Genomic DNA, 12,597 nt, shown 5'->3' with positions numbered 1-12,597 from the left:
ATATATATATATCAATTTACTTAAACTTTTACATATCATATTTTTTACATATTTTTTGATCGGCCGACGAATTAGAGTTTACTAATCAGGCTAACCCTTGAAGAAAAGGTTGATCGGGAATTTTAGTAAAAAACTTGTCCAAGTCTGACTTCAATCCTGCTACTGGATCAGCGCCTACGTACGTACATACATACATATTTGAAGCAAAATGCACAATTGATAATGATTTATAAAGATATTTCCGTCCAAACTTTAAATGACATTTTTAACAAGTTGTGTCTTGGTAAAAATTGGCAAAGTAAGACCAAAATGTTGACAGACGAATTCACGGGCCATGATTTATTCATAACCTCCCGAGCTGACATAGCCTTTCTTTTCCTCCGAACAAAGATATTAATTGAGACAATACACCTAACCTTGGCATGGAATTAGAGCAAAACAATTATTGGTATTTGCTTTAAAAACTAGTTAGGTCTGTTAAGTTGCTGATGTTGCTCACGTTCCAAATACGGTGCTTCATCCAGTCTAAATTTAGAGGCAGTAAATTCATGTTATCGAAGAAGCATCTATTATTTGGGTTGAAGTAAAACCGTTTTAAGATTCTCCTTTGAATTGTGCCATTTTCCATTTCCTATTGTTGCCAACGTCCAATTGAAGGCAAAAAAATCAACTTGCTCCTAGTTTAGAGGTAAACACTTTTTGGACAGAATACTGTCCCGAATCCCCCAGAAATTTGAAGATGCGGGCAGTTTCGTCGAGTATTTTATAAACTCTTCGCAAAAACATTACACTTCTGAAATCCAACCGGTACGAATTTTTGTGTCAATGTGTACATAATAACAAATACCATTTCGTATGTTTTCGTTCGTTCACTTTTGACGTCACCTGTCATTTGGTTTTTGATTAAATATTTATTCAAAAATGACAAAGGTTCAAACTACCAAACGAACTAGTAGGCGTATGGCGAGTTTGACAATGGGAGCACGAGTAATACAAAATGGACATGTTGACAATAAAAAGAAATATGACTCAAAGAGGCCAGAAGAGATCATAGGTACAAAAATGGAAAATTATTTCAAATAAAATTATATTTGATCAATAAAAATAATTGAAAGGTAGCAAAGGGGAAAAGCATTTTTGGCTCCTGAGTCGTTGAGCGATACCTATTTCTGGTTAACATCAAACAGGTTTGACATAAGACTTTGAAATCATTGATCTAACAGTTTTAGAAAGAGAGAAAACAGAGCTATGAATGTAAGGATAGTTTAAGGACAATAAAACCTTCACAAATCCGTGCTTAAGAGGTTGCGGAGTTGTATTCAGTATTTAGCGACGGTTAGATTAAATTTAAAGAATTAAGTCTTTTCTTTATCACGGAGACAAAACGCAGGAACTTTTGTGAGACACAATCAATTCTTTTATTATATTTAAACGTTTTTCACTGAACTTTGCGTGTTTTGTAATTTATTTCTTTCGTAAAAGTAGTGTTTGAGTTCCTAAATTTGAAGGGGTGAGCCTTTGCTCGTCTTCTAGCCAGGCATCACCTCCTGCAAGTTCAAGTTCCGATAATCAATATCATCCGTTTTCATATTGGTTCTCCATCCTGGTGTGTGAACACAATCTAAGATTTTCTTTGAAAAAGAGAAGATTCTGGCCATTGACTTCTCTTGTAGAGAAACGGTGCTGACCAATACGCCACGTCTCTTTGCTCTTGTATGTACGTATGTTTTACCATTGATCTATCTTTAAATCTCTTGTATTATGATTGACATGAACTCTGGTATACATCAAGATGTTACTTTTTTTCCTCAAGAAGAGGTTTTGAATTTTTGAATACCAATCTTGAGCTTGAGAAAGGGATATCAATTTATTAATAACCACATTTTCAAATTGAAACAGTTTGTAATGTTTTTACCGGTTTACAATGAGCAATGAGAGTTTTATAGAATTTATTATCATCTATCCATTATNGCTGCCCATTAGACCGCTCGGCTACACCAGCTCCTTTAAAAAAGGTAACTTCCGGCGCCAGGGTTTGAACCCATGACACCTAGGGAGAGGATTCTCGCCTTGTTAGTGTTGCCCATTAGACCGCTCGGCTACACCAGCTCCTTGAAACAAGGTAAGTTCCAGCGCCAGGATTTGAATCCACTACACCTGGGGAGAGGATGTTTGCATTGGTCTCGCTGCCTCTTAGACTGCTTGGCTACACCAGCACCTTGGTTGTTAAATAGTTTTTTATTGCAAAATGATGAGGGTAAATATATAAAGTGCAACCATATTCGGACATTTAGGCAAGCGCTGGTACCAGCAAACAAACTTGCCTGCCAGTGTCAGTGATGCAAAATTGGCGTTTCAAACTGGTTTTATTGAAGCTGACCTTTCCTCAATTACCAATGCGAAAGAAGGGTCCGCTTCTCAAAAACGTGTTTGAAGCCCCAAAATTGCATCACTGACTCTGGTACCAGCAAACAAACGAACCTGCCAGAGCTTGCCTAAACGTCCCCATATGCTGACTTTGACAGTGGGAGCACGGATAATGCGATATGGAAATGTTGAAGGATGATTAGAATGTAACACAACAGTGAGCACATGAACGCAAATGGAAAATATAATTACCTAAACTCCATCTGAGCGAAAGGGGCTGAGCTGTATCGAGTCGTTGAATTGGCTAACAAACATCTCTGGCACAACTCGATCCAAATTAGCAGGAAACTTGAAAATTGTAGATTCAACTGTATGAGATACAGCTAAAATTAACTTCTCACTATTCAACAAAATGTCAAAGAAATGAACCTTAACCGAGGCTGCGTGATTATATGTCGTATTTAGCGAAATTTCGTTGGAATGGAAAAGTGATGTTATGTCTTGACATAAACCACTGAAAATTATGGACGTACCTCGACCAAGACTAGTCATAACAAAAAGCCAATCCAGCCTGTCTCTTCCTGTCTTCCAATTTTCTAGTTGAGTAAGCAACACGAACATTAAAACCATCTTGCAAACATGGGCAAAATGTACATGCAAGGACCACAATCTATTTTTTCCCCCTTGTACGGTTACAATACATCAGGCCAGACGATTATTTGGGCAGCAAAATGGCTCAAACCACGGAAGTCTCGAATATGAATGGGGACCCTTAGGTCGAGAATGATCATTTCGGAATTGAATTGATGCATTGCATTCTTCTTCAAATAAAACTGGCTCAGGGTCGTCTTTGTTATGCATTTAAAGTTTCAACTTAATCGCAAAAAGAGCCAAAAGCTATACCACAAGTTCGCCCTTTTCAAGTGTTCGATCGAGCTGAAAATTGAAATACGTTATTGTGGCAACCTGTGGCCGGGCTCACTTGGAGAAGAATGGATTGCTTCCACTCAAATCCGAATTGAAAAATCTCGAATAGAGAATTCCTGATCCCTATTGAAGAAACTTCTCTTCCCTTACCAGGAGTTAGCCTAGGCCATGAACCACCGGAGTATGGACGGGGATGGTAAGGTTGAAAATTAGCAACTCCTATTTGAGTCAATGAATTAAATTCTTCTTCAAATAAGGCTGGCCCCAGATCCCTGCAATTGTGTATTTCAAATGTCAGCTCAATCAAACGACTGGGTCCAAAGTTATGCCCTCTCAAAGTGCAGTACATAACAGAGCACAGAATGAATGACCACAATTACCACATGAGGGCTAGTTCCTTCATTCATTGAAGAGCTTTGTAGAGCCTTTTGAGACGGCATAACTTTTGATCCAGTCGCTCGATCGAGCTGAAAATTGAAATGAGTAATTATTGTAGTCTGGGATCATTCTCATTTGAAGAAGAACATAATGCGTTAACTCAATCGCGAAAAGCTAATTCCCAAACCAAGCGTCCCCGTCCATATTCCAGTTGTTCATGCCTAGGCAAAGCTCAGCCTCGCAGAGTAAGTTATTGCCAAGTGACAAATATGACGACCTCGGTTGACATAAATAAGAAATAAGAAGCGAACAAAAAGATCAGTGGTATCTTTTAGTTAGAATTATCCTCGCAGAGGTGTCTCCATTTGTAAGCATGAAAAGACCACGTCAAGAACTTCTTCTTCACATATGAACTCAAGGGCTTGTTTTGTCAGCTTATACATTTCATGCATTAGCGCAACTAACACAGAGGGAAAGTAATACTTTGTACACAACTAAGAATAGTGCTTTCAAAAGCTTATCCAAGTAAGGTGATCTAAGCTCTAGATTTTCATGGTAGCATTACCTTAAGAAGTGCCCGTGTATGTCATAATTAAGGCTGCTCAAATGGTGCAATGAAAATTAGCAAAATATGCATCAAAATGTAGCAGAAAGGCCAAAAAATGCGAACCAAAATGCAGCAAAATACAGAAAGGATTAGCTCTTTTTCAGAATGATAAATGATTAAAGAGCAACAATCTAAACGGACATTGAAATGGGTACACACATATTCTCAAATAGTCCCATGTTATACAGAAGGATTATAGCACAACAAGTTCCTCAACTAAAATGTGATAGGTAGCCAAAACAAAAAGGGGCGAAGTGCTTACGTTACTATAATAATATTTCTAACATGCCTTTGTATTCAACCATCTTGGCTCAGAATACATTTTTGAAAGATTTTGCTCAAGAACATAGCTGAGTATTGGTCTGAAGTATTGCAGTTACTTCTCTGAGCTTTTTCATCATTTTTGAAAACTTCAGTTGTTTTGGAGCACCTTAGAAGTGGAAAAATATAGGAAAAGTGCATTTGTTTGATTTCGATTACCCTATTTGTAACAACACTATCTGAGCCATGGTATTCTCACGCACTCCATGCAAATACGTGCCCATTTAGATAAATATAGCCCTGCGAAGTAATTATTGTATGATTAAGGCAAGTCGCTTCACGAGCACTTTCAGTTCTTGGAGAGAAGTTCTCGAGGGAAATGCTGATGAAAGAAGGTGCCTGGACTTGGTTCCTTGGATTTACTACCATCGGAGGATTGACGCACTTTCGTGGTAATAACATTTGCCTTTCCAAAGCCATTTGGTTCATTTTATTCATTGCCGGAATTTGTGCCACCATATGGCAGATCTACTCCGTCTTGATCAACTATTTCGAGTACAATGTCATCACCAGTGTGACCAATGACGAAGCTCAGACCATGAATTTTCCGGCCGTCACGATTTGCAATGCCAACCGGGTCCATTGTGGAAATCTACGGAATCTGATCTGGAACATCAGTCAAGAGACGGGCGATAATGAGGAGACCCTGAAAAAGCTCTGCGGTGTGTATGCCCAAGTCAATTGCGATGGAGGTGTATCCTTGGCTGATATGATTACTGAAGGGTCCTCTAATCCCAATGATATTTGCCCCGGCTATGAAGCTCCTCTAACAGCTCCTGCCTCCATGCATAGGTTCTTCATTTTGAGAGACGAATTCATGGTATTGTATGACCAACTTGAGGACAAGCACAAACAAATCATCGCCCATCAACCTGACAAGATGTTTCGTCAATGCACCTTTGAGTCATTGGTTGGAACAGCCACCCAATGCAAAGAGCTTCTCAATGGCACGGTGAAGGTCTACCATCCACATTTCGGCTATTGTTACACGTTCAATGGAATGTCGACCAATAACCATGGAACAATTACACCCTTCAGTGGTCCATTTTACGGGTTCTCGGTCGAGATCAACATTGAACAACTTTATTACATGAGAAGAGCGGCTACTCAAACCGAAGGAATCATCGTGTCCATCCATCATCCCAAGAAGGACCCTCTTCTGGTAACCAATGCCATGAATATATTGACCAATACCTTAACCCGTTTGGCCATTACGGAAGCCAGATCCATTCGACAACCTTACCCATACACATCGAATTGTACCAACACCTGGAACCGGACTTCAATGCCTCATTTAGATGGGATTCGTCCCTACCAATCTGGATTATGTCAAACAAAATGTCTGTATGATATTGTAGGTGAGATGTGCAATTGTTCCTTGAATCAGTTGTACACAATTGACGATGGGAGGAACCAAAAGAGGATTTGTCTTATCTACGATGTGGACAAGAATTGCACCGAGGCAGCAGCCAAGAACCTGACCGATGAATACTTAAGCCAACGATGCATTTGTCCCTCCCAATGTGAAGACCATTATTATGATGTGAGCTTCAGCTCAGCTAAGTGGCCGTCGCAAGTGTTTTGGCCTCATGTGGCAGACACACATCAAATTCGATATTCCGGAGAAAATATTCACCCGAGACCCATCTTTGATCTCCTAATCGAGGCTCAAACCAATGTCACGGTCAAGGATGAGTATGACACCATCAGAGACTACGTCGAAGGCAATTTTCTCAAACTAGAAGTGTATTTCGCTAACAAGTATATTCGACGGACCATCGAAACCCAAGAATTTCCGCTATCTGCCATTTTAAGCAGCATTGGAGGAGCCATATCGTTGTGGGTTGGAGCTTCGTTCATAACTTTGTTCGAATTAGTTGAATTGGGGCTACGGCTCCTTTTCAACTGTTATTTTGTAACAAAAGAAATGCATTAGTATGAGTACATACAATATTCACACTCAACTTGGTTGTGATAATGGAGTAGCTTGAGATAACTATTGTCAGCTCTTCTAAATCTGTGATGATTTAGCCTAACATTTTTTTTAAATAAGGTTATTTATATTCAACGTAGTAGAGGCTTACAACTGTAGTGTATTGGTAAAGCGTTTTTTATTCTTTGATGGTACCCACAGTGGGATGCCAAATCCAAACTTCTTTGTGGTATTCAAATTGGAACATAAGTTGCTGCTTTAAGAGCTTAAATGTGCGAACTTGTAGTCATTCCCGAAAGAAAGTTAGGAAATAATGATAAAGGAGCGGGAATATATCTTTATTATAACACCCATCATGAGATGGCAGGCCGTGCGAGCGAGAAGCCACCATATTGGTTTGGATTGCTACTGACGAAGGATTGACCTTCACCCGGCCAGCGAAGCCGACCATCATGTCATACATTTACAAATTTTGTTAGGTAGTATCTTGTACGGTATCAGTTTGTATCACCATCTGTGGGTTTGGTTTGCGTCTAAAAGTTTTCTTCAGAGAAAATTCAGGGAGAAGATTCGAACTAGGAACGTCTTTCCCGGTAGCGAGGCTGCTCTAGCCACTAGGCTATGTCTTCTCCATCTGACTCTCTATCAAACCAACTTGTTGAACTTGAATGGTGGTTCCAAATCTGGGCTTGATGATTTTTTAGGCTTTTAGGGTTGGTGTAAACGAAACTAATGAACCAGCATTTTTTTGGGTATGTACAAGCAGATCAAGGAGCAAACCCATTGTGGAGTGGTTTTGGACCGTAATTCATGTAGCCAACGTTTTTTGTCTTGTTCTGTGAAAGATCGCCGTTGATTTGAAAACTTACAAAGTTGATGAAAATGATCCGATCTCTATTTTGTTGTTGACACTGGTCTCGAAAGAATGGTAAATAAGGCGTCCCATGTTGAAATTACTGAGTATGGCAGAAAAGAGAACTGTCACGACACGTTTGCCAAGAAATGTGTGTTAGTAGGTCATTGCTATTTTTGAGAGGTACTATTAGACATTGCAGTAATGTTAGTATCAGTTGAAGAAAAGCCAAGCCATGCAACAAGATGTTGATTAGAATCAAGTAAAAAATCGATCTAACGTTCTACTCGGGAAAGCATAATGCTGTTACCACGTTTTATGTTTAAAAATCGATCAAACTAAGCTGGCAGATAAACATGTGTAAATGTAATAAAAGGTTGATATTAATTTGAATTCTTGGACAAATTGGACATCGAGAATCGGCATTCCCACTTTCATATTATTTCTAGTCTCCGAAAGGAAGATTCACTTTTTGGGCTTTAAGGAATACTTTTTAAACATTTGGCCTATTTTTGGTGTCATCTGAAACTTGTCCACCCCGTTCCTCAATTGTTTGGGTTACAAATGCAAAACTGACATCAAAAGCTCAACTTTCTGGTTCTTTGGTTAAGCAGAAGAGGAGAAAAATTGTCTGTAATTGTTTGTAGATTGAGCCAGACCTTCAATGAAAACTTAATGGTAGACGAGGTTAGCCAAAACTGAACCACCATGAGCAAGTTACCTCGTGAACAATCTTCTTTCGCAGATGGTTCAGTTTATTAAAACCATTGTTAGCATTTGGTTTGTTAGCTAATACTTGGGGCGGTCATATTTCTAGAGACAAGAATATAAAAAAGATTGTCCTTTATATACTCTCATTGTTTGATGGTTGGGCAGCATTATCATATTTTTCTTCCAACTGAATTAACCACGGTAGTACCCTATAAAATGATAATTTGTAATACAAAAATTGTTTGCATCTCGAGATGGGGTATGGAGGCGTATAACATTGTGTAATAAATTTTTTGAACCACAAAATAACAAATTATTTTGCAAAACTAAAGCAATTAAGTGCAAAAGAAAAGTAGTTTTTTCCTCTTTAGGGGTTCATGGCTACAATTGGTTTACAGTAGCCAATATTGAAATAAAGCAAAGTCAAAGACTCCTTGTTAAGCTTCAAATTGCTTAAAGACAAATAGGGTAATAATAATAAAAAAAATCGTTATGTATTCATTCAAAATAAGATAAGATGCGAGGTTTATGATCTATTGTTTATAAGGCATGCTGAAGAACATGTAAGCCTAACCCCCATACAAGACAACAAAGACGACAAGGGGAGATCTCAGTTTTCATTTCGACGTGGTTTTTTGTAGCTCGTCGATTTGCACTACGTCTGGGAAGCCTTTGCCTCATTATTTAATCATTTTAGCAACAGGAATAATTTCGTTGAAACTTGGTCTGAGAAAATACTTCTTGTGACGATTGGCATGATTCAATTGCCATGAATGCACCAAAAGAGCAACAAGTTGATGTCTTTAACAAATAACTTGATATATGAAATAATATGGGGAAAACAAAGCGGTATTTTTTTGTATCGATAGAAATGTCAATTTCTAGCAATTGTAGTATCTACAAGAACTGCTGGAAGGTTTTTGTTTTAAAATTTGTTCTTTAACATGTTCTGAACAAAAGCACCTTAAATCAAAACCAAAGGAATAAACACAGCTTTTTTCAGATACCTATTGACATGATTTGAACTCTTATTTTTATTCCCTTCAATTGACATCTTTGTTACACAACCAACATGGTTACATTTGCAATAGAAACAAAAGTTATCTGTTGTGTATAATCGAAAAACTGCTTACGATTCCCAGTACTAGTTAGATTTAAGAGGCTTATCTGTGGCTCTACAACTCAAAAATCTCAGTGGCACATCTCTTGTGGTAAAAGTACACAATGAACGTTCACATTCTGCCTGAATCGCTAGAACATATTATCAGAGATGCCTCAGTAGGAGGTGCTTCTCCACATCAATATGATCCTCTCACATCATTTTGGCGTATCTCTTAAAACATGGTATATTACAGTATGTTTAGCAGAGTACAGTCAAAAACGTGAAGTCCACAAAAGTCAAAGCGTATGTCATTTTGAATCAAAAACAAATGTACGTACTCAGTGCAGCATCTTTGACTCGTTTGTTCACAAACAGAATGAAGAAGGTTCTGGTGCTCAATTCTTTAACTAACGTGCGAAAATGTTCCACAACAGCCGCTCCAACCTTATCCCTCAGAAACTATGAAGAGTTGCCCTCTGTCCCAGGGGGTTTGCCCTTCTTAGGATCCTTCATGAAATTGGGTGCCAAACCTTACGGCTGGGAAAAACACACCGAAAATTTACAACTCCTCCGAGAGAAGCATGACCCTGAAGACTATGGCTTGTTGAGAATGACTTCTAGATTGTTCAACCCGACCGGAGAAGGACGCATTCTGGCTTTTTTCGATCCCAAGGATGTTGAAATCGCGTATAAGCATGAGGGAAAATATCCAAATCGGGGATCAGGCTTCGCTCCGCTTCTCAAGTGGCGTCAATCAAGACCAGACATGTTTGAAGAAACCACTGGTGTTCTCATGGAGGAAGGAGAGCAATGGCATCATGTTCGAAGTCTGGTTCAACAAGATCTAATGAGGCCCAAGTCGGCCATGTTCTACTTGGACCAAATCCAAGACATTGGGCACGATTTTGTTGATTTTTTGGATCGGAAGATGAGTGCTAGTGAGGATGGAAAGACCATCCGTGATTTACTTCCACAACTCTACAATTATGGTTTTGAAGGTAGCGCCGCTATTGCTTTGAATAGGAGGATGGGCGTGTTTCGTGAAAATCCGGATCCAGAGGTTTTGCAGCAATTGCAAGAAGTCCGTTATGTGATTGAAATGTTGCCTGAACTCATCATGGGTATACCTTGGTATCGAATTATCCCTTGGATGTCTCCAAAATATCAGAAATTTGTCGGCCATATTGACAACTTTGCCTACTTCGTCAAAGTAGGTTATGGGTCAAAATCTCAAGTTACTCTAGTTACAGAAATTTACTCATTGTTTCCACACATTAGGCTCAAATTGACGAAGTGAAGGTCCAGATCAAGGAAAAGGTTGAGAAAAACCAGCTCCAGAAATCTGATGATATCTCAGTGCTCGAAAAGCTCATTTTGAAGAATGGACTGACTTCCAACATTCCTTTTGTGATGGCCTTGGATATGATTGCCGCTGGCATTGACACCACTGGAGCCTCTTCTGGATTCTTATTGTACCATCTTGCTGCTAATCCCGAGAAACAAGAGATCCTGCGGAAAGAGCTCCTGGAACATGACCCGCACATCACCGAGAGTTCCTTAAAGAAGATGCGATATCTGAAGGCGTGCATCAAGGAAAGTGCCAGACTCACTCCCATAATAACTTTCCATTTACGATTAATGCAAGAGGACTTCAGTGTCAAAGGCTTTAAAATTCCTGCCGGAACAATGGGAATGTGGAGTACAATACTGACAGGAAGGGATCCAAAATATGTCGACAACCCAACAGAGTAGGAATTTGATTTTTTTTTTCAACGCCCATGAATGTTTAGTAGGTTTTGCTTTGACGGTGTTTTTTCTTTCATTCAAGATTTCAGCCAGAGCGTTGGCTCCGAGGAAATGAATCACGGATTGGGCCCTTCATTTCTCTACCCTTTGGACACGGTCCTCGGATGTGTGTGGGCAAGAGGTTTGCCGATATTGAGATGCAGTTACTCACGGCCAAGCTCATCCGTACTTATCGTTGGGAGTGGATCGGAGAGCAGACAATCTCCACAAAATGGCAGTTCATCAACGTTCCCGATAAAAGTCTGGATTTTAAGTTACATCGACTCAATTCCGATTAAAAGTTTTCAATCGTTCCACACACAACCACTCAACGGCTGGCTTGTAGGTGATTTGTTATGAAAATCGACAATTTAACATCTATCGGGACAGAAGTAGTATGGCTCATTGTAGTCGTTGGGAATAAGTATCGATTTGTGGCGGGATTTCGGGTATTTGAACAGTATTCATTGTTTGGCGTCGATTATTGTGAACTTGGTTGTTTGTGCGTTGGCCAGCATCATGTTACTGGCGAAAAAAAACGCATTAGTTCTTCCTTACCCATTCGCTCAAGCCTCCGTAAGAGCTTGTTCCGTGTTTGGATGGGCCCTCACAAGGGCGCAGATGTCGTCACAATAACACTTGTCCAAAGCTCTATGTCAGATGCTTACAAGAGGAAGAGCATTGGGGGGATAAAACTGCCTTGAATAGTGCCACACGGCACGTTGACCTCTTCTGATGTGCTGGATCCAACCTTGACAATCTGCCTTTGATTTGTCAGATATGATCCCACCCAGCGCCTACTCGCTAGGTCAAAACTGACCAAACGAAGTTTCCCATCAAGGATGTCTCTGTCCAAGCAATCGGACGCTGAACTCAAATCAAAGGTTGACAAAGCAACCTCGAAGCCTTGTTGCTTCAACGCTATAATGTCCCATTGATGGCGGAGCCTCATTCCGGTGCTTTTGGCATCTGTGTTGGGAATTGGGCAAAATGGCAGCTTCTTTACAAAATTTAATCATTTGGTCATTTGCCATTTAATTAAAGTGAAGTGTTTGTGGTTGCAATTAGGCCTTGGGACCCCATTCCATATATTCAGCATAGCCTGCAAAGTTGTTGGCCTGGCCAATGACCATACCATAATGCTCTTCAAGAAATAGAGGGAATGAAGAAAACCAACAAACTATCTGTTCAGCGTTGATACGTAAATATTAAATTCATATGAATGATGGGTGTGAATTATATGTTGTTTGGTCTTTTGATTAGGAAATGCATTTGATCTTTATAGATACATCAAATGAACTCCGTCAATACTGGTTAATAATGATTTGAAGGTTCAGGTAGAAGTTTGTGGTAATTCTTCAAGTTTGCCATCCTTCAGAAGTAATAAGGTGCAAGAGCTGTTCAACAAAAACATCCACACCAGACACTTATCCCTTGGTTCAAAAAGACTGGATCGCTAATTTATTGAACCTGTATGAACGTACATAGAGCTCTCTAGATATCTTGACACTCATTTGGTTTTAGTTTTTAATGCCAAAAGCAAATAAATCTGGGTTTAAGTAATCACCATATATAACTTGTTCACTAAAAAATGGAAGAATCAAATATTGGAG

At 39.4% G+C, this 12,597-nt stretch overlaps 2 protein-coding genes across 2 annotated transcripts; both read left to right on the top strand.

Moving 5' to 3' along the window:
• The first annotated feature begins 4,897 nt into the window (after positions 1–4,897).
• On the top strand, positions 4,898–6,536 carry LOC131891178 (acid-sensing ion channel 4-A-like). The gene has a single exon (XM_059240703.1). It carries the CDS (start codon positions 4,920–4,922, stop codon positions 6,534–6,536), a length of 1,617 nt encoding a protein of 538 aa, XP_059096686.1. The 5' UTR covers positions 4,898–4,919.
• Positions 6,537–9,471: 2,935 nt separating this feature from the next.
• LOC131891023 (probable cytochrome P450 49a1) lies at positions 9,472–11,298 on the top strand. Its single transcript, XM_059240502.1, has 3 exons — positions 9,472–10,409; positions 10,478–10,947; positions 11,028–11,298. Exons 1-3 carry the CDS (start codon positions 9,528–9,530, stop codon positions 11,281–11,283), a joined length of 1,608 nt encoding a protein of 535 aa, XP_059096485.1. The 5' UTR covers positions 9,472–9,527; the 3' UTR covers positions 11,284–11,298.
• Positions 11,299–12,597: the final 1,299 nt, after the last annotated feature.

Source organism: Tigriopus californicus, chromosome 11 (assembly GCF_007210705.1).
Source record: "Tigriopus californicus strain San Diego chromosome 11, Tcal_SD_v2.1, whole genome shotgun sequence".
Taxonomy (NCBI): domain Eukaryota; kingdom Metazoa; phylum Arthropoda; class Copepoda; order Harpacticoida; family Harpacticidae; genus Tigriopus; species Tigriopus californicus.
Note: the sequence above shows the minus strand (reverse complement) of the source record. Positions and strands in the feature narration are given on the sequence as shown.

Coding starts and splice junctions, on each gene's coding strand:
- LOC131891178 (XM_059240703.1), top strand. CDS start 4,920: ATGCTGATGAAAGAAGGTGCCTGGACTTGGTTCCTTGGATTTACTACC.
- LOC131891023 (XM_059240502.1), top strand. CDS start 9,528: ATGTACGTACTCAGTGCAGCATCTTTGACTCGTTTGTTCACAAACAGA. Junction 10,410..10,477: donor ACTTTGCCTACTTCGTCAAA/GTAGGTTATGGG, acceptor TCCACACATTAG/GCTCAAATTGACGAAGTGAA. Junction 10,948..11,027: donor TATGTCGACAACCCAACAGA/GTAGGAATTTGA, acceptor CTTTCATTCAAG/ATTTCAGCCAGAGCGTTGGC.